We start from the raw sequence: 22,804 nt of genomic DNA, 5'->3' as shown, positions 1-22,804 counted from the left end.
TAGAACAGTAATAGTAAAACTCATTTAAGACATATAAATATTTCATCTACATATCTTGAATCTCTAAGGCTACACTTTCATAAATAATAGCAGGGCATAGGTGGCCCACAGTCGCCACACTTCAGGAGCCTGTTCGTAAACATGGATTTGGGTGCTATCTTTGCCACCTCCTCTTGCTGCTCTATGGTTTTCTTTTAAACTATCTCAAGAAGTTACTTGTATTTTAGCAAAGGAAACAACTATCTCCAAATTGTGGTTTTGAAGTCACATAAATGTCTCAGCTATCTACAGTGTTTTTATAGCAGCTGTGCAATCCTAAACACTATATAATCATTTTCCCAAAAGCAAAAAGCCGATTTAGGGTTTTAAACAGAAATTAGTTGTGGACCTGTGGTGAAAAATATAATCTACAAAGCACAGGTTCCCTCTGCCAGTTAGAAATTTGTATAAAGATGTTTTAGAAATTCAAATTATATTAATTTCCCAATTTTAACACCAGGAACAGAGTGCTCACATGTAATCATCATAACAAATTATGTAAAATCCAACAATAAACACCTCTTATTCGCTTCCTTTTAGTCTGTTACAAATACATATGAAAGTGTTTTGTTTTATCTGTTCAATAAGTACTACATATCTTTTGCTGACCTTGACAGAAATCCAGTGAGCATTTTTGTTTTCTGCACCAAGCGGACAACACAGTGCCTCTTCTGCACTCTAAGTAATGGTATCATCCCTACCTGCTTCTTCTCTGTGAACTACTTATTACCCCCTCTATGGTATAAAGATGAGGAGAGGAAAGGTGTTCTGTATTCTAGAACAGAAAGGTTGTTACTACCAGAATCACTGCGCCAGACTAAAAGGAGAAAATAAAGCAGTAATGAAGTCATCACAACTAAGGAACTGGCAGCTGCACTTAATTCTTTCATTTTTTTTTTTTTAATATTTTTATAATTTTTTTTTTTTTTTGCTAACTGGGTATCTGAGCATACCATAACTCGTTTCCTCTCAGTTCTATACAATCTATTCTGCCTTGTTCACTGACCTGCATCTCCATCTCACAACAACACGTCAATATTCCTTTCCTTGGGGGTTTTTGAAAGACATTTCTGTCAGCCTGACTGATAAAAGTGTTAACTAGTTGCCAACCAATCCCTTATCTATATGTGCAGTGTGGCTGGCAGGGCGGTAATCTTGCAAGCAAGTTTTAGGACAGCAAGTTTGTGGTTATCCAGCTTCCGGAGATAATGTCATTATTACAATGCTAGAAAAGCCACAGTGATAACTTTTAAAGCAGGGGCAACTGGGAATACTATCGCCCCGAAACCAACAATTAAATTATTTTATTAAATGGAAAAATAAACCGTACTCAGACTTACATGTGAAACTGTACAACTAATCTGAATGAAGGAGATCCTTATAGTGCAACCTTTGGTGCACTAATAAAAACAAGGCTTAAATTAACCTGTTTCTTGTCCAGCAAGATGTCAGCTGTGCACTAGGCACACGCACAAAGCTTCTTGTCCAGTTCTTTATCATTATTTTTACACAGCATTTATTTAGCGCCAACATATCATGCAGCGCTGTACAAAGTCCATAGTCGGAACAGGTACATTACTTTAATAAATGCAGTTAGGACTGATGTTTGTCTCAACATATTATTAGGCAGCATGGTGTCAGTTACTGTATAAAATCCTCACGGTGAGTTAACCACAAACAAAGCAAAACAAAATCTTTATGGAGGCTCGAAATGTATTAACTTATTGAGCAAACTGTGCTTTGATATGCTGGTATCACTAGCTGTCCCTCAAAGGGGCTCACAATGTCCCTACCATAGTCATATGATTTTAATACAGTCTAAGGTCAATTTTGGGGGAAAGCCAATTAACCTAACTGCATGTTTTTGGAATGTGGGAGGAAACCAGAGAACACTGAGGACACCCAGGCAAATAGGGGGAGAACATAAAAACCCCATTGGACCTGGGACCCAGCGCTGCAAAGTCCAAGGTGCTGACCACTGAGCCACCGTGCTGTCTTATCATTGGGCTCACACATTCATTCAGAGCACATAAAAATCACCAAAGAATTAAATACAGGGAAGTATAAGACTGGGAAGCACTATAACATAGAAGATGGAAAACTACCCCTGGATACTGCATATAATGCCCAAACAAAGGTGGCCACCAAGTGTCTGCAATAAAAAGGTTAATAATTATACCTATTGGGACCAATCCTAACCTCTTATCGGCATACTTGCTTCGGATCAACATGATAGCTAGACTGCTAGCAGCTTCTGAAGAAAGGACAGTAGTGGTAGCCTCCATGTTTCAGCATAACATTTATTTTAACACATGTATCTTAAGCACACATATGGTTCTGCACTCATCGATGGAGGATTGGTTTAAAAATTTAACACACATTGAGGAATGAGTATTTTTTGAAATTCTGAAATCCTATGATTACCTGTCACAATTTTGTGTACCTCTATGGTTACCCAGTAAACATACAAAGACTTTACCAAAATTTATTTTAGCCTTTGAATGAAATGTAAAAATGTGAGAATTTCTATCAGTTCTGTTGTGTCCTAGCTAGCAAGATACATCCTTACTATATCTCTTGGTGACAACTTTTATTGGGACAGATAGTGATGGAAAATACAGGAGGTGAGGGAAAATCTTTCTAGAGGTTATACACCTAATGGGCATACCATTGTGCTGGTATTCATGCCAAGCAACTAAAAATGGCCAGTTGTAAGAAAGATGTGCAGGTAAATACAACAGGCTTAATTTACAATGTATTAAAACACAAAGAATAGGATCTGTATTTTGTCCAATTTTCTGTTTTTTCAAATCTAGTAGACTATGCTGACAACAACTATGACTTTTGTTAATAAATAGAAAATATAGCTGTGACTAATCTAAATGTATATGTGATTGGTTGCTTTAAGTTATTACACATCATTCTTTTCCTGGGTATGAAACAATCTCATAGTACCTCCCCCAAAGAAGACTAAAAAAAGTATACCAGAAAACATTACAACCTTTACATTGACAACTAGATGAAAATATTGCTGGAAATCATTTTGTAATGTAAAAATGGTACAAATACTCAATAAAGGCTGATAACATACTATTAGTGTGATTTTCCACCCACGCATTGATGTGATTTGCTACAGCTGAACCTTGACTGAAGTCTACATTTTCTACTTCTGCTTTGAAGTATTTTTTCATTAACTGGATGAACTTGTCACTGATATGAAATCCATTCTGTAAATATAGGGAGTTTGCAATGCTGAGCACATAATGTCTCTCTTGGGCTGTCATTATGCTGGAGAGATCTTTTAGCAGAGTAAATTCTTCACCTGCAAAAAAAAAAAAATAAGAGAAAGCTGTTAGACTAAATTGTACACTGGTCAATTAATCCACCATGAAAATATATACTGATCAGCCAAAACATTAATTAGGCAGCCTATGTCCACCATGTGTTGCTAAAACAATTCTGACCCATTAAGGGAGATAATCCTCAAACCCTCTTAAATTGTCCTGTTGCATCTGCCCGACACCAAGACACAAGTTCCTATAAGTTACACTGCTTCCACCGTCTTCCCATAATACATCTTACTTTTATCTATCCCCAAGTAAACAATGCACACACATATTGTAATATCCCAAAAATAATGCAATTTAGCAGACCAGGCAACCTTTCCCCGTTCCTGACTTTTACGTGCCCAATGTAAGTGCCACAATGCTTGTAGAGGACAGATGTCAGTATAGGCACTCTGACTGGTCTGCAGCTACATGGACCCCCTATGGAGCAAGCTGCAATGTACTGTACGATCTGCTACAGTTCCAGTCCCACACCCCCACCCACAGTCATCCCAGTGGCTTAAGGACCCAGAAACTATTGCTGGATATTTTCGTTGCCTAGTTTTTGTTGGGTATGAACAACTGCACGTTTGGACTTTTCTACAATGCCTTCTTTTCTAGAGAATCTCTTTCTCAGTCCTCTAACCTTATCAATTTGTCCTTTGTCACATGTGTTTCGCTTTTTAAGCTTGACCATTTTTCCTGATTCCAACACTTTACCTTCAAGAACGGACTGTTCCATGCTGCCTAATATATTCCACCCCTTTACAGGTGCCATTGTAAAAAGAAAATCAATGATATTCACTTCTACTGTCAGTGGTCTAAATGGCTTGTCTGATCAGTGTAAACTGGAAAACAACATTAGCAGACAACAGTTGGACAACTACAGAAGAATGATAAAAAAAAGTTCATTTCCATCCAAACATTTTGGTATCCCACAAAACACATTTAAAACAATATATCTATTTCTCCTCCATTATACCTGTGCTGTGAAATTTGTCTTTAAATAGGGACTAGCTGCATGGGATAATAGCAAAAGTAGATCCCAGGAGGGGAGTCATTTAGAATGTAATGAATTGGATTTGTCAATCTAGGTACAACATTAATTACAGGCAGCCATGGTTATATAATGGTTAACTTAAAGCAGATATGTACTTAATTTGTTGTAATCTAACAATGATTAAAGTCAAGCCCTACAAAAATGCCTGGATCTTCCACATCAACAAAGATCTCTTCATTCATTAGCAAATTTCTTCCTCCCTCTGCAAATGCAGAACTTTGGCACATCATCGTTGGGTAATTAGGCTGCCCATTACAGTGAAAGACTGATTACGGGGTGCATGAGTGAATAAAAGGTTGGACAAAACTCAACTTAGATGAGCAATTCAGTTCCTAATTGTTTGGAATGATAGATTCAGGAATATAAAGCTTTTTTTTCAGGTTCTGTTCCCTCAAGATTTAGCTTGTTGGAAAATATATTTTACTGTAAACCATATCGATTAGGGCCACACACAACTTGTATTCTAAACCTATTGTATTTACTACACTAGTATTACATTGATATTTAATATGACTGAAAGGAAAACTGTATACGAGTAGTATTTACCATTTTTTAGCTTGTCATAGCCTACAGCATGTCGGATCTCCTTAAGACTAGATCCACGAGCACCCAGCTCCACCATTCCAACAGCTAGTGCAATACTCAGGGGAGAGAAGAAGATGTTCTCATCTTCCTTTATAGCTCTTAGTTCATGGTAAATCTTCACTGAGAACTCAGTAATGGTGTCATCATGAAGGCTGCTGCCAAGCACAACTGCCTGGACAGCAAATAACGTGAGGAAGGCAATGACATGCATAGTTCTGAATAACCTAGGAAAAAAAAAAAATCAAAGACATCAAGATTAGTTGCAAACCAAAAAGCAAAACAACTACTTGCTTGACAGACAGAAACCCAAGAAGCAGTGCTTTGGAGTCCACATATATACGGTATATACCTGGAAAATACCAACTAGTTTCTTAAAATATTGGTGTGTCTGAAGGGAAGATAATTATGTTGGTGTGCCTTGAATGCTTAATCCGGATACTTTTACAAACATAAACGGGCTGCACTGTCAGAGAATCCATCTATACCCACCCCTCTGTAGTCACTGTATTCCCCTGAAATTGGAGGGCTGTTTAACAGCTGCATATTTTTGTGTGTTAAGGTGAATTTAAAATAAATGTGTCTTAGTGCACCTCAATTTTTTGTAAAGTGCTGCAATACACATTGAGGAGTAAGCTTGGGTTATTTAATGGTGCCAGTGACCACATTATTACTCCCCAGCAATGGTAATAATGTCCACAGTAAAAACCCCTAGCATTGGTGTCAAAGGCCACAATAAAAAGCTCCCGATATTGGCGTCAGGGACTCCAATAATAACTGCCAGTCTTGTCTGTGAGACAATCCGTCAGGTCAGTGAGAGTGCCGTTATCTACTCTTCCCTCTAAATCAATTGCTGGGTCATCCTGTACTCAAATACATCAGTAGCAGCAGCTCAGGTCTGTGTGTTGTACAGAATGACGAGCTAATTACAAGAGTCTGACCTGCTTTCCCTGCCAGTGCAGCACTTGGATGCAGAAAGAGGAGCTCTTGTTATGCTAGCAATATATATTCATGTTTCATTATATTTCATGCATTTTTTTTAATCTAGTTTAAATATTCAGTGATATGTAGCATACCACCCCTGGAATCTTATGTCTGATCCAATGCTTTTTTTTTTTCTAGCCTAAATTTTAAATGTAAAATCATAGGAAAAAACATTGCTGTTAAAAACATATTCAATTGCCACTGCAAAGCCAGATCCCAGCAGAACAATTATTACGGTATTTTCATGAAATATTGGACAAATGACCTTATGATATTCATTGGTGCTGGGCTAAGCACACCTCACACATAGAAATCCCCTAAAAAAAAAAAAAAAAGAATCAGATCTAAACTTCAGGACCCCAGTGTCCCTCAAAGTGAAAATGTGGTCTTGTAAAATTCTGAAATGTTGGTTAGTGATATTGGGCCTGATTTATTAAAACTCTAAAACTCTCCAAGGCTGGAGAGGATAGACTTTAATCAGCAAAGCTGGGTGATCCAGAAAACCTGGAATGGATTTCTTCAAAGTCATTTGCTATTTCTGAATCACTCAGCTTCACCGATAAAAGTGTATCCTCTCCAGCCTTGAAGAGCTTTATTAAATCAGGTCCATTATCTCTATGATCATGGCACAATAACTAATAATTTTAAATAAAAAAGTTGTACTGCTAAAACATTTCCATTTTTATTAGCAAAAAAAAAAAAAAAATGAGAAGAATGGGGGAGTCATCACTGTAGTTTTTCTAAAAAAAACTATAGCTGTCTGGTTGATATGTTGATGAACTTATTATTCTCCAAGTCATGGATCCAAAACAAGTGAATAGTACAATAAGGTCAAAAAGTCAGGACACTTAGTACATTTGTTCCTCGTTGGCGGCTTAGCATTACAGCTAGTGAACTATCCTTTTAATAAAGCAAAGGTCAGCATTGGTTGTCTCTATGTTACATGACTTTTCCTTTAAATTAATTATTGCATTCTTGTTTTCCATAACTGACTTTATGTTCACTGTGATAAAATGTGGACTCAAAAGGGCTCTATTTTTATTATAGTATAGTGTCTGTATATAATTATATATATTTCCCATCATTTATATACAGACCAAGCTGTCTTGCATGAGTGACACACTATACCTCTGGCAGATGTACCTAGAGTCACAAGGATTAAACTAGAATTTGAACATCCAAAACCAAAGCCTTGCCTTCAAATTTAAAGGTTAAAAGAAGAACCCTACAATCCCACAGTTGCCCACCTATATGATTTGTGACATCACTGAGCTTCCATCACTTTGTGAGGACCCTTCCCATTGAAGGGTCCAAAGTATCAGGGACAGATAGGATCTAGAAAAGGGGCATTCCCTCAATGCAGTCTAGAAGAAAAAAAGACTTAGGACCCAGTCTGCCACATTACCAATTACTGAGTCAAATCTACCACCACAATTTTTACTTCATAAAAAATGTGTATTTTTTTTCCCTCTAAATAGCATTTTCTTTTTTTTTTTTTAAGGGGGGAGTCCCATTCCTTCTGTCTTTTTTGCTGCAGCAGTAAATACTGAATATGAATGCATAGTATCCTGGGATACATTTACATTTACAGCAGGTCACCAACATTGTAAAATATGGACAAATAAAAGGAATAACAAAGGTATTCTCTAACTGCATCCATCATTGCAGCTACAAATGTATACTTGTAGTTATTATAAAACCCACTATCTGCTTTGTGGCCGTGCCTCTTCCCAGCGTATATACCTTACTATCAGTACATCATTTTGATGGGAAGGCCTTATAAACCAATCAAAGTACATACTTCTAGGCCCACTGTTACCCCATAGGAACTGGATTGTGGAAAGACAGGGGAGCGTCACCCATGTCCTATACTCAGAATCGCTGCAGAGATCAGGGAGAGGGTAAGGACATTTAAACACATATTACATTTAATCCCAGCCTCAGTTTGTAAAGCTACATCAATGCTGTTGTGAATAGGCCCCTATGCAAAATGTTTATTAGTAACAAAATTGTAAATTGGTTTAGAGGTTTGATCACCTTGGTGCAAGTTGGCAGCTATGTTTATGCAAACCACTAGTAAAAAAGTGAAGTTGACTAATAACTATATGTGTATACTAATGCTGGGACAAACTGAAAGCATGAGGGCTATCAGACTGATCATTTGTGATTTACTGATGGACTGTCAAGTGCACTCTGTGATCATGTTAGATTTTATTTCAAAGCTTCTGGATAGAGAGAGATACGTGGTAATGGTAAGAGATAGGAAAAACAGGATAGAGATGCTTCAAACAAAAGTGCTTCATGTGCACATTTTAAATATTCAAGTCATCCAAAAACTATGGCAGATCCTTCTCAATATTTAGTTCTAGGCCCTCTGGCTCTTAGTAGAATGAACAATTGCAATACTACCTTAATGCACTGTGAGTTGTTCCAGTCAGTGCAGCTGTAATTATTCAAAATACTTTGCCCCCATGCAGACAAAGCAGATGGTGTGAATGCAGACTTCTGTGTTTAAGCATCATCAGAATTGTTTGCGCCAGCTTTAATGCCCAGCAGATTAACACTTCATTATTCTATATTTGTCTTTAGCATTTAGCTTTGTTTACACTCACAAATGCAGACAGACTCTTGCCAGGAGCAAACACTGGGAGCAGAGATAACTAACCCGTCAGTTGGAAATACATATCATTCTTTTTCAGATGATAGCGAAAAAAATGAATAAATGATATTGTTAAACAAACATAGAAACCCTGCTTGCTCTCTTTGCTAAATATATACCAGCAAACAACCTTACAAATACCCCAAAATATGATAACATAATCATTAGGAATGACATTGACAAGACATGGAACTGAAGCAAAGAAGCAAAACAGACAAACGTCATACTCACTAAGGCAAGGTAGATTAGCAATTATAGGCAATAAACCAGAACAACAAGATCTATACAAATGGCTATGGATTGCTCTTTTCACAAAATGCACTCCAATAAACAACCATACCCCATATTTTATAATGAAAATATTTGCGGTGATACCTACTAAACACTGTACCATAGAACAAAAACCCTAATGGCCTAATTTGCTTTGGTAAGGGAGACCATTAGACAATAGCAACATAATTGAATAACTTGTGGGCAGAGAAGTCATTTTTGAAAAATACTTGACTATGAGTGGAATTAGTTTGTAGATATTGTATTTTTAAATTTTCTAAAAAGCTATGCATACTTCTGTCTAATATGCCTGGGTATATTCCAGGTTGGAGTTTGAGTATAATAATGAAATAAGGTAGAAGTGCCAGAAAGAATGGGGGTAGAAGAGAAAGCCTGAGATGAAGACGGCCTAATAGAAGTGGAGAATGACCATAGGGGGAATATACAGAAGGTCAGCTTGGATTCATTAAAGCTCATGAAGAATAGAGAAAATGGACTACCAAGGGGGACATGAGTGATCTAGCAAACATGGATTTGCTCCATTCATTCTCAAAGACTGCTTAAGATCATCAGAGGCCACAACAAAGACTCTAAAGCCAGGTTTCATTTGGTTTCTTTAAAATAGATTTTTTAAACTCTCTGAGATACATATGAAGACTGCTGAATACAAAGTTTGGGGTTTGTGTACAATTAATTTTTTACATACTAAGTATACTAATATATTCTCTATAAGTGGGGCTGGAATAAAGATATTATTGCAGAGTGACGGGGCACACAAGATTTGCTTTAGTGATTTTTTTATATTAGTAAATAGTTACTTGGCTCTGTGTGATGCTCTGACAAGTTATTTTGGCATGGTAAGGTTAGATCACCAACTATCAGAATAATGCCAGCTATGGAATATTCTGATAACATTGGGTGATCCTAGCAGAGATGGACATACACAAGTACACAAGTCATGGGAAGATCAGATCACTGGCTAAGGGAATTTTATTATAAAATAATAAATCTGATTGCATGTATACCCTGCCATACACTACACAAGTCATTGGAAGATCAGATCACCAGCTAATAGAATAATGCCAGCTATGGAATGATCTGATAACATTGGGTGATCCTGGCAGAGATGCCTATATACTAAACATGCTTTTTTGGTTTATCTTGTGATTGGGATGAAGAAGGCTGGAAGGCGTATACGGACATAGTGACAGGCGTATACGGACATAGTGACAGGCGTATACGGACACAGTGACAGGCGTATACGGACACAGTGACAGGCGTATACGATTATAGTACAGGTGTATACAGATATAGTGACAGGTGTATACAGACATAGTGACAGGCGTATACGATTATAGTACAGGTGTATACAGACATAGTGACAGGTGTATACAGATATAGTGACAGGTGTATACAGACATAGTGACAGGCGTATACGATTATAGTACAGGTGTATACAGACATAATGACAGGTGTATACAGATATAGTGACAGGTGTATACAGATATAGTGACAGGTGTATACAGATATAGTGACAGGTGTATACAGACATAGTACAGGTGTATGTGTCCCCTGCACACACCTCCCTCCCATGTTGTCACTGGCTGCCCATCAGTCAGCATTCCCTCGCCACCCTCAGCACTACATACCAAGCTACCGATGCTGCTGCGCCGCCTCCTCCTCCCTCCAGCTGACTGCAGGGTCAACCTCCCTGCCCAAACACTGCTTTTCCCATAGAGACCACATGTTACCATCTGACAACCAATTACTTTTCGACCGCCCACTCCCCTGTCCCTTATTGGCCATCTGTGTCGCTCTATCTCCCTGACTTCCGCTCCCTATTTGACAAGCCACATGTTTGTTATGACAGCCAGCAGCTTCGCACAGCCTTTAGGGAAATGTAGTCCTGGGGCCTTAAATTGTGACGCTTTTAATGCAGAGAAAGACTACACATCCCGCCGTTCCTACGGCAATCGTCGCCGTATGTGGTAGAGACGCCCCCTCGAAAGGTAAACTCGTCGGACTAATTCCGGGCAACGCCTTATTTCTTCTTCAGGACGGCGGACACTTCCTAGAGCGGACTTCCGGTGCCAGGGAAAGCTGAAGCAGAGCCGGAGGACGAAGCCGGGGGTCGCCTCGTCCGCTGGCCGGATCACAGGTAGTCGCTGGTCCTCCTTCCTGTCCTTTTCCGTGGCCGCTGTATTGTGAGCTGCTGAGTAATGCTAATCCCGCCCGCCGGGGCCTGGAGGTGTCTGCTAATCCCTGCCAGGGCTTGCGGCTCTCTGCTGGCCGTATAGAGCCCGGCCTGGCCTCCGGTGACTGCCAGCACTTCAGGTTCTTCCTGCGGCCTGCTTCTCACTGTGTCACCTTACCTAGCAGGCTGTGTATACACACCGGCTACATGGCCGGGCCTCATACCGAATACAGGGCCCGGGGCCTGTATTCATCATCTTCACACAGTCTGACTCGGGGTCCTGTATTCACCCACTACGTGTAGGATTCACACATAGTCTGACCGGGGGCCCTGTATTCACCCACTACATGTAGGATTCACACATAGTCTGACCGGGACTCCTATATTCACTCACAAGATGTAGGATTCACACATAGTCGGACTGGGGCTGCCATATTCACTCACTACATGTAGGATTCACACATAGTCTGACGGCCCCTGGTATTCCCCCTCTCCCTGGTAGATATACACATAGGTTTAGTGACAAGGGTGTCAGGTATTGATCTTCCAATTGGATACATACAGCCATGCTGTCCTGGTGTTGTGGTATTCATCTATAGACACCCCAGGGTCATGTAGGATATATAGGCAGCCTTCCTACCCCTGGTGTATGGTGGTCATGAATTTCTGCTGGTGAATTCACACAGGTTACCTCAGTGCCATTCATCCACTTGTCAGGATATAGCAATTTACCCCCACAGTGTGGTGCTCATGCACTTGTTTGTAGAGTTCAAACACAGCCTTGGTTTGTGATATTCATTCATTGCCCACCTACCCTGTACATCTGATGCCATCTACCTCAGGCAGGGTACATCACCTACCTGACCATTCCAGGCCAGGTAAAAATACACTCAGCCTCAGAGGCTTCTGATGGTCATACCTAAGGCCATATACACCCCCAGCCTACCTACCTAAGGCTTTTTGCAGTCCGCCATCAGAAGCTGTGCTGCTCCAATATACACTACTGCTTCAGAATGTGTTGATGGTGCTATGTAAATGTGCACAGCGGGCATTCTCAGCTCTGCCCAGTGATGCTCTATGGTGCCTGGGCATTGGGATGGGAAAAGGGCAGAGACCATATGAGGATACAATCCTAAACTTTAGTTTTTATGAGGAATTAGGAAGGACTGGTGGATGAGGTAGAGCTTGCATTACTTTAGTTTAAGTAGGTTTTTGGTGTGTTTATAGCGAGCATTAGCTGTGCATTAATTTACTGGTCTGCTGAAGTCACTGATGAAAGAGAACCTGGTATGATATTATAAGAAATGTACTAGCTTACATCTGCACGATTTTCATTCACGCCTTTTCTTTCATTCTGTTTAAGGTAGGCAAATGTTCCAGTTTCTTTTTTGTCTGTTTGGAGTTGTTGATCTTGCCAGGGTTGGCCACTTTTAATTCCTAGGGTGCTAATAACTCAGTGCTCAACCCAGAAATGTTTTTAAGCTGGGTGGGAAGAAATTGTAGGCGGGAGGTAGCCCCTATACTGTGACCAAACTCTTTAGTTACCACCCAAAAACAGCCGGGTGGGTGCTGAAAAGTGCCGGGTGGTGCACCAAGCTAAAAGGGCCTGGGGAGAACCCTGTAACTTCCTCGTTGTAAAACTGTTTCAGTTCAGCGCTGTTGGTGTGTCGTTGGTTACATCAATCTGCACGTTTTTGGTCCTGCTCCAAGAGGAAGGCCAGCCACAGTGCTGTTGGGTAAAAAGAAAGTTAATCAACATAAAAAATCTGGTATATATATAAAAAAAAAAATCTTATTGTTTTATTCTATAAAAAAGGAAAACGTTTCATGTCTATGAGTAGATTCACACCTGTCTGGTGTTCAGAAACGGTAAACACACTGCAACCTCCCTGCCAGTGTGAATGGGCCCTATGTTATTATTATTATTATTATTATTAAACAGGATTTATATAGCGCCAACATATTACGCAGCGCTGTACATTAAATAGGGATTGCAAATGACAGACTAATACAGACAGTGATACAGGAGGAGAGGACCCTGCCCCGAAGAGCTTACAATCTAGTTAGTTTGATAACGTTATGTTTACTTAGGAACTGAAATACTGTGTGTGTTATCAGCTTGGGTTCAGGCAGTCCATGTCAGAGCTAAGAGTCAGAAGTAGGACTTCGAAGTCTACATGCACTCGTGTTTAAAATTCCCATTCATTCCAATTAGCCAATCCACACCAGGGCTTTGCTTGTGATGGGAAAGAAGTTGTAACACTTAAACATGCCTATAAACACTCCAAACTCCACCATTGACTTTAATGGGGGTTCTTGGGCATTTCCCCTAGTCTAAATCTTCTCTGCCACATATCTTGGTTTAAAATGTCTTTATGAATGCTACAAAGCTCATATGATAGCTGTATGGGCGTTCATAAGGTTTTACAATTGGAAGTCAGTGTCCCCCTAGCCTTGGTCAGAGGCAGGATATAATCATGCTGCAAAGTATTCTTTGCTGGGCTAATAAAATGAGGCCTAATAAATATTGACATTGTTTTTTCACATGGGCCCTCCGTTCTGAGCTCAGCTAGCTCTGAGCTTGGTATTCTTTATAATCTAGATATATGATGGGAAGACTCTGCTTGCTTTGGAAAAAGAGAGGCTCTCAAAAAACTGAAGCAGAATTTTTCTTGAACATCCAATCCAATATTCATATATCCTTGTTTATTAAAAAAAAAATGAGAACTTACCAATTGTTGTCAGGTGTAATTATCATAAATGGATATTGTGCACTTCTATACATTAGTATCACTGGTCCTGATATACATAAACATGAGCGGAAGTAGTGTTGCCCATAGAACCCAGATTACTTGCTACATTTCCTGAAAATTAAAAATATGAACCTACTCGAACATACTGTCATTAAAGATTTTTATAAACTTCACTTTTATGGGTTCAGCATAATCATTCTATGTACCTCATGTGTGTGTTTATAATTATTTCATATTCATATGCCTAAATTACCTGGTGATTCTGCCAGAAAGCTCAGCTTCCTTTCTGATGATATAAAAAAAAAAAAAAAAAATCAAGGTGCTGATTTCTTGCTGATAGGTAGTCTAAGCACTGACACGTTATTGTACAGAATACATTCCGATGTATGGCACCCTGTACAATCTAATAGTCTGATTATACCGATGCTTCCTGCCCCACCCCTAGCTGTGCAGTGACCGCGGCTTCTGTATTGTCAAGTTTGGAGTATGGCAGACTTTGCCCTGAAGTTATACTTCCCCCGCCCCTCACAGCTAGGAGGAGGAGTGCAGACCAGAATGGAATAGGAAAGGTAAAATTTGGATCTGCTGGTCTTGCTAGTTTTGGCCACTCCTGGAACATTTTTTTTTTTATCAACTTTTAAGCTGAAGGACTTGCTTGGCCAATAGTTAGGCATCACCATTATCCTTTAACACAATGCTTTATAGATACGTCAAGGAACCTGTTGCCAGCTATTTGTATTACCAATAAATGGTAGGGCTTCTTGGTGAATGGTGAGAACACTTGTAATGTTTCTGGTCTAAGTCTCTTTCTGGGCACATTGGGACATTTACGTGTATATAAAAATATATTTATTGTATATGTAAATCATCATCTTAAAGATTTATTTATCAGGTGTGGTGGAAGTGAATAATCTACTTCAATAAAGGCTGCTACAAAGAATGTTGTAGAACATGTAGTTTTGAATTAATTATTTTTTCTATCTATTTAGTATGATTCTTTTATTATATAGTTGTTTAGTTTTTTTTTTTTTTTTTTTTTTTTTTTTTTTTTACTTTCATGATTATCTCCTAATGCTCTTTAATAAACCTATTGAACCAGGGTCCTAGAGCAGTGAACATCAGTGACTTTCTGACTGCACTAACAAGCAATGTTGTTTAATATTGTGGAGGATGCAGTGGAGCCCCTCTCGTGTATCTCCCTTCTCCTCTCCATTTACCAGGACACTGCTTTCTGTACAGCGCTCTTTCATTCGACCGTTGCTGGTAACTATTGTTTCTAGTGACTAATATTTAGCGTTTGGAGCTTAACCTGGACTAAACACAGAGCGATGATGTAAGCTGCTATTAGTGAACTCATTCTAAAAAATGCCTTTTGCCTGAATGTAAAACCAATCATTTGGTTTCAGTGACATTCTTGGAACAAGCATACAGTTATTTGTGACATTTGGCTGAACACTTGAGCTGCATCCTCATTCTGGGTTAGTGATACAAGTATTGGAGGCAGAGGATCGCCACACCAACCAAGGAAGTAGTTGGTTTTTGTTTTGTTCTTTTGTTTCTTTTCCTTTAGGACCATGTAAGAAACAGCAGTTTCTTGCAGGCCTGCTTTCAATTTCATCTCCCAGGTGGAATTGCCTATTTAAAATGTTTAAGATTTCTGCAGTCACTAGCTGCATTGTTGTGTTAGGTCAGTGATATTTTCTCATAAATTGACGATGGGACATACCGTATTTTTCGGCGTATAAGACGCTCCGGCATATAAGACGCACCCAATTTTAAAGGAGGAAAATCTAGAAAAAATAGATTCTGAAAGATTATTCCCCTTCTGATCACCCTGTGCCAATTTAAAGTCCCCTTCTGATCACCCTGTGCCAATTTAAAGTCCCCTTCTGATCACCCTGTGCCAATTTAAATGTTTTTTTTTTCAGTTTAATTTCACTTGGGTAATAAGTGGTTTTCTAAATAGTTGGTTACTTGTGGTCAATCTGAAAAATGACTTTAAATGAAATAGTCCAGACATTAAAGTTTTTTTTTGATTGCAAAAGCATGTGACAGATTTGTTTCTTCTCTTCTAGGGTAACATTGAACCATTTCTTACATTAGAAGAAGGACCAGATCGAACACACTGAATGAGGAGTTACTTGCTTCCATAGCATCATATTCTAACAGCCTGGTCTCTTTGAATGAGGATGACAATGGAAGAGATGAAGAATGAATCAGAGACCACTTCCATGGTTTCCATGCCCCTATATGCGGTTATGTATCCAGTCTTTAATGAGGTTGGTATTCTTTGACAAATTTAGCCAAATTAACTTAGAAGCTTAAGCCTGGCTACACACATTACACTCTGATCTATTCATTTTGCTAACATGTAGTAAAAAAGCTTTCTTAATTCTTTAATTGGCATTAAAGAAGGTAGGCCTTTACAATACATAGTTGTTGGCCAATCTAAACACTGGGAGATGGACACTATCTGAGTGTTATGACATATAGTTCTGAACATCTAAGTGCTTGGAGGTTAGCTTTATTGGGTTAATTTAGTAGTGGGAGACAAGTGAATGGTAGTTTATTAGTCCCTTACCATTATCCATCTTGAACACCCTGTAGTGGTCCCAAGCAGAGAAGCAAGGGGAACCTGAGGAACAACTGTGCAGAGCAAGCTATGCAGGGCAATATGCCAGCTGGGAGCCATGTTTGTAGTAAAAATCCCTATGGAAAACACAGATTAACAGTAGTTGTAACCTCCTCTTCTAACTTTATTTAAATTGTTTAATATCCCTTAGTGTGTCTGTGTGTGTGTGTGCGCGTGCGCCCCCTTTCCTTTCAACACACACAACCTAACTGGCTAAACAACTACATATATATATATATATATATTATGTATTCTCTCTCATATTTGAACATGGAAGACTTTCAGATGCATTAGAAGTTCAGTGTGCTCCCCTTCTGATCACCCTGTGCCAATTTAAAGTCCCTTCTGATAAATTGGCACAAAGTGATCAGAAGGGGTTGAATTGGCACAGGGCGATCAGAAGGGGATAAATTCCCCACTCTGTGCCTATTTATCCCCTGCTGATCATCCCTTCCCACTTACTGGTCCGTTTCTCTCCGCCGGCTTGCTTCTGGGATCGCGGGGGCACGCTTGCTCTCCCAGCTTGCTTCCGGGATCGCGTGTGCAGGCTTCTCCTCGCTGGGTCTGCAGGAAGGCGGAGACACGCGCTGCAGCCAGGAGGAGAGAAGACGAGAAGCACGCGGGATCGCGGTATCGGGTAAGTATGTTACCGGTTTTAATTATTTTTTAAACCTGCATTCGTCGTATAGGACGCACCCACTTTTCCCCGCCAGTTTTGGGGAAGAAAACGTGCGTCTTATACGCCGAAAAATACGGTAGTTACTATGTTACTAGCATTTTAGAATTGTTACCATCAGTGTCATTGTTTATTTTGACACAACTTATTAGCCAAAGTATACAAGTAACTGAACTGTGTTTTATAAACTACGCTATATGGATGCAGTTCGTATGGAAGATATTTGCCTAGTTTCAGGATAAAAAGGTTGGAAGTGTAAAGTTATTTTATTGTCTGCTAAATAGGTTGGGGGTGTATGCGTGCACTAAAAAAACACACACTATGTTTATACAGTATTTGCTTTAAGATGTGATGGCTTCAGTTTGAATTACTAGACCTAATTGCCAAATCTGTTTGTAGACACAAATTAGCTTTTAGGTCTTTTAAATATGTTTACTTGATGTGTTCTGTAGCACCAAAAGAGTATTAATTTTTTAGGTTATGAGAATTGGATGATGACTTCTTGAGCAATGATCTTCCAGGCTTGTGATGGTTTTTATTCTTCATTATGTTGACGGTTGCATTTTTGCAGACGCTTATGACAAGTGACTCGTATCCCAGTTCTGAGGACAAATGAGGTAACCTGGCGGACACCTTTGTTACGTCAAACCATATTTGTACAATGGTCATTGTTAGGCAGGTGTAGCACTGATTGTTTGCTCTATATTGAATGTGGTCAATGATGGGTTTAGAATTTCTGCTTTGTTTCAATATGCCTGGCCAGTGACAAGCACCCAAACCTGATGGAGGTGTCCACCTAAGGATCCAGGAAGTGCCTGATTTTATATTGCATGTCTCTGGTCACCTTTTGTTCTTCTCTAAATCATCACATTCTTTCTGCTTGATTAGACCTACAGTTCTTTTTCTAGGTCTTGTCACATTTGCCCATTGAACAGCTATAACATTTTGAAACAGGTGTCCCTATTGTAGCAAAGCAAGTGAAAACTAATGAGGTCTCCTAAACTAAAGCAGTGATGGCAGTAAAGATCTGATTTTAGCCTTGTTCCAGCCAAAACTAGGGGGAAAAGTTTCTGGATATATGAAAAGAGAACCTGGCTCCTTTGAGCATTTCAGATATTTCATGTATGCCTTGTAAGAGCAACATTTTTCCAAATATTTGTTAATCCTTATATACAAGTGTTTAATTTTAGGTGAGATAAATTAAGTCATTTTTCCAGTGCCTGCAAAAATTTTCCAATTGACTCTGTCCTTAAAGTGTAGCTAGATCCTGCTATACTCGCCTGTCTCTGTCGCTGGGTGCACAAAAATATTTGTTGCAGTGCTGCACCTGTGTATATTAATGCGAGATGCAACACAGCGACCAAGCCCTCTAAACTGCAACATTAGCACACTTGTAAACCTGTGTGCCTTTCTGGAAGGTCTCCCAGCTTCTGTGCCCACATTATACTGGATCATAGGTTTTCCACGCATCCCTTTTGGGTATGTCATTATTCTTCTCTACTTTCATTAAACACCAATATACAAAACAATGTGACTAAAACCGGGAACAAGTGGCTTCAAAAAGAGTAGAAGAGAGGGCAAAAAAAAGGACATCTTACATTTGCTTTTCTGTTCCTAAAGCTTGATTCTACACAAGAGTGGTCCAGTCATTTCTTGGAAGCACCATACTGAAAAGATACCTCTAGATATTGGGTCACTGTTCGGTGGTTTTCTGTTGGATTGTACAAGAGATTTATCGGTGAGAATTTACAGGTTCAGCCACCACCAGAGGCATTTGTGTGTCTCCTTTGCCCCTCTCAATATGCGTAATTCAGTTTCTTCAATAACCAAGCTTTTATGGTTATGTAGGACTCTAGCTATACAAACATCTAAAGGTGGTCTGATCCATCCCTGTTTATGGCTTTTAAGTGACAGAGATACCCTTATAATAGGGTAATGTATATCGTCAGTAATTTTTTAATTCTGTGTGAACTTCCTATGGAACCTCCTCTGTTTTATATAGATGTACTTTGATGTGGTTTTTAACAAGCCCTATACACTTTTATGAGCATGCATTGTATATGTAATTCATTGGTTGGTGTGGATATGTTTGCATGTTTACTACTTGTTGTAACTAGCCTAAGTTTCTATCAAGTTCCAAAAGCACTATTTGCCATAGCCATTTACAATTTATCTGACAACAGCGCGGTAAAAAGTACCAATACATCACTATATAATATGTATGGTCACATGGTCTAATATAACAAGTTAGAAAGTATCCAGTAAGTATTTCCTATTTACCTGTAAGAACCTTCTTTGTGTAGACCTCCAAAACCTGAGACTGCTGCTGGGGTTATAGCAGTCTATTGGGTAAACTGCTATAGTATTCTCATTCATTCCTTTCCAAGGAATACCTGGCATGAGCAGCTCAGTGTGCATTGAAGGGTAAATTGCAAACAGGCAGGTAAGCTTATTTTATTGCAGAAGGCACATCACATATATCATTTTATATGCAATATTTTTTTTTTCTTAAGTACTGTTTTTTTTTTTTTTTTTCCAGTTGTAGTGTCAGACACACCTGAAACGAGCATGCCGATAACTAGTTAGCTGAACACCTGGGCTTGCATATTCATTCAGGGTCAGTGATGCCATAGGGATTGAAATACCAAACAGGAAGCTCTATTTTAGTACCAGGTCAGCAATCGCAGCTCACACAATCTCAATGAAAAGTCTGCTTTAAAGTTTTTGAAGCAGTGTTTGTAGAAATGGTAGAACTAAAAGTTACCTTCAAAGTATTCTACCAGTTCTAAATGGTAGATCAGCCTAGTAATAAGAAAACATATGCAGTACATCTTTTCTATGTTTCCATATATTTTATCGCTTTCAAGGATCTCTGCACCTAAGAAGAAAGTTAACATATTCTGTTTGCTACCTTCCTTTCACCTAAAGTATCCTCTCTGTACTCATTCACTTGCCGTTTCACTGCATTTCTGTGCTGACATAATTTGTGAAAACCAAGTGGTGTTAGCCCTGCTCAGTTTTCTTTTGCTAAAATACTGAATCCCTTTTTTGTCCTATCCACAACATGGACGTCATTCTGTTTGTCAAGATAGGATCTGGGGAGGGGGGTGGTTTAATGAGAATTATAAACACAAAGTATGCTCAGGGCAGCTCTGACTGTCACAATCCCATTTTTCTCTACTGGTAATTTGATAACATGCTTTGTATTTTATATAATACATAAGAAAAAAAATCCTCCAATGGTTTTGGTAAAAAATAAAATATGACTGATTAGAATGGCATTTGTAGTCCTCTACAGTTTACCATAAGCAAGTATATTTTCCTATAGGTGTACTTGATTAATTGTATCCCCCAGAAGCAGCTTGCTATTCTTCTAGCACAGGCTTTACTATACTTGTGAGAAACTGTATTCTCTTTCATATATGAACATGGAAGTCTTTTAGATGTATTATATAAGTTCAGTGTGCTCACCCACATTTTGGCTGTCTTTAATGAATAGTATAAAAGCTTTATGGCTATTTAGATAAAGTATGTATAAGATTAGGACGGCTCAGGATTTAACCAGTGACTAAGGTGATGCAGTAATCTTGTGACAACAGTATAAATAAGCAGTCATGAACGGGTAAATACTGAGCATTGGCTTGTATGACCATATTTAATCAGAAACTATGTTTTAAGGGACCACGTAAAATGATCAATTACAAGATAAGAGCTTTGCTTTCTCACCTCGGATCCTATCATCACAAGATAAAGGCTATTTGTTGAAAAGATAAATCCTAACCTTTTTCAGTAAGGCCCTTCTTCAAGGCTTGTAATCTACAAGGGTTTAGGCACTATACAAATGTTTTCACTCATGTAGCATTTCCTATAAACTGAGAGCCATAATCTTCTCTTATGATCTGTGCTTGGGGAAGGAAAAAGCTTTTTATTTTCTTCTTTCCTGCATTATATGGATATTCTGCTTTGCTTTTGCTTTGCCTTTTTTATAGCTTTTTCTGATGTGATAAATTTGATTTATGAGCACCGTGGGAGTGTATGAGGACAAAAGGCTGTGTGTAAAATTAAAGCTTCAATTTGTGCAGTGTCTCCAACTTGAATCAATCTGAGATTTGGCTTTAGAAACGACCATTGTATTATTTTTGGGCAGCTGGTAAACAGACTGCTCCGTAATGCTTGTGCATCTGTACGGAACCCTCTCCAATAGGAAATCATTTAGACACATTGCTTTTGGCAGATTGTTTTGTGCTTACATACCAAAACATGCAGATGCTGCAGAATGAGATTTAGATATTTTCTCTGATGTTGTATAGAAGATGCTGGCTGGTTGTTCACCTGCTATAAGTCTTGTGGTGTAGTTCTCTACGTGATGCTGCATACTTTCATATACTGCGCTCTGTAGAATGGGCAAGGCAATGCTAGCTTTGCAGATGTGAAAGCTTTTATTGCTCTGATCTGCTAACCCTTGAAATCTCAAATTCACCTCTCTGAGCTGCAATGCAGTATTTGGGATTGCGGTAGAAAAATGGCTCATAATTTTAGAGTGCAAAATAATAAAATTTTAAAATAGTCTGAGCTAATTGGAAGAAAAAAAAGATCTTGTTTATTAAATTGTATCTCTTCAAACTGATAAATACAAACTGTTAACCCTTCATTTACTGCAGCTAAAATGCATTCTAGACAATAACATCTTTAATATATGCCATGCTAACTTGGAACACAGATCACATGGGTTAGAATAGAAAAAAAACACTTTTTAAACACAGTTTGAAAGTAATTTGATGCAGTCTGCTCTTGTAGTGTGCATGTGTAACATACAGTCTAATAAAGGACAGCTGTATGGTAAGTAGTTGTATTCTCTCCCTGTCAGTGCCTAAAAATAAGGCTGTATGGTCCCATGGAGGATTTATGTCATCCTGACTGCATAGTTTTCCTCATATTAGGCTGCAAGTTCATCACTTTGTTTCCTGCCTTATTATTTATTTACTTTGATTGTGAAGAGAAAAAAGGGGAAACAAAACTTTTTCAGCGGTAGAGGGAAATCCTGCCCAATGAGACAATACCAGAAACAACTCCCTGTATTCAATAGTTTTGTTCACTTAGGGGAGATTTCCTCCCCCTTTATCTTTTGTGTCCTTAGGGCTAGAAGTGAAGACTCTCTATAGTAATCAATGCAGATGGCAAAATATGAAGATAGGCATCTTACCTTTTCCCTGCTAAATAAAACTCCACTTAGATGCCTTGTTTTTATAACTTTTGCCTATTTAATATCTACATTTACCCAATAACTATTACAATGACAATTTTTTCTTTTACAGTTAGAACGTGTGAACCTTTCGGCCGCCCAGACTCTCCGGGCAGCATTTATAAAGGTAAGGATTGCCTAGATTTGGAACTACTCAGACTTTTCTCTGCTATATATAATGTTATGGGCAGTGTTGCTTGGTCAATTTACAGATTTGTCTACTTTACATCGGCACTTTAAATGTTGCCTTCTACAAAGTTACAGCAGCCCAGTGATGTCATGAAAGGTTAGGATACCCTTTTAGAAACTCAGGAGGTTTATGTTGCTGTGAGATTATTAAAATATGTATTTTGGAGAAAATAAAACTAACATTTATCTGATATAACA

At 38.8% G+C, this 22,804-nt stretch overlaps 2 protein-coding genes across 2 annotated transcripts in view; one reads left to right on the top strand and one right to left on the bottom strand.

Moving 5' to 3' along the window:
- SERPINI1 (serpin family I member 1) overlaps window positions 1-10,679 on the bottom strand; it is a 28,044-nt gene extending 17,365 nt beyond the window's left edge. The window contains exons 1-3 of the mRNA XM_072408059.1: window positions 10,570-10,679; window positions 4,972-5,234; window positions 3,131-3,361 (exon numbers count right to left, since the gene is read on the bottom strand). Coding sequence (XP_072264160.1) covers window positions 3,131-3,361; window positions 4,972-5,221 — 481 coding nt within the window. The 5' untranslated portion in view covers window positions 5,222-5,234; window positions 10,570-10,679. The remainder of the gene's footprint in view (window positions 1-3,130; window positions 3,362-4,971; window positions 5,235-10,569) is intronic.
- A 90-nt stretch (window positions 10,680-10,769) lies between these two features.
- PDCD10 (programmed cell death 10) overlaps window positions 10,770-22,804 on the top strand; it is a 17,206-nt gene continuing 5,171 nt past the window's right edge. The window contains exons 1-3 of the mRNA XM_072408061.1: window positions 10,770-11,078; window positions 15,943-16,146; window positions 22,491-22,544. Coding sequence (XP_072264162.1) covers window positions 16,051-16,146; window positions 22,491-22,544 — 150 coding nt within the window. The 5' untranslated portion in view covers window positions 10,770-11,078; window positions 15,943-16,050. The remainder of the gene's footprint in view (window positions 11,079-15,942; window positions 16,147-22,490; window positions 22,545-22,804) is intronic.

This window comes from Pyxicephalus adspersus, chromosome 4 (assembly GCF_032062135.1).
Source record: "Pyxicephalus adspersus chromosome 4, UCB_Pads_2.0, whole genome shotgun sequence".
NCBI lineage: Eukaryota > Metazoa > Chordata > Amphibia > Anura > Pyxicephalidae > Pyxicephalus > Pyxicephalus adspersus.
Note: the sequence above shows the minus strand (reverse complement) of the source record. Positions and strands in the feature narration are given on the sequence as shown.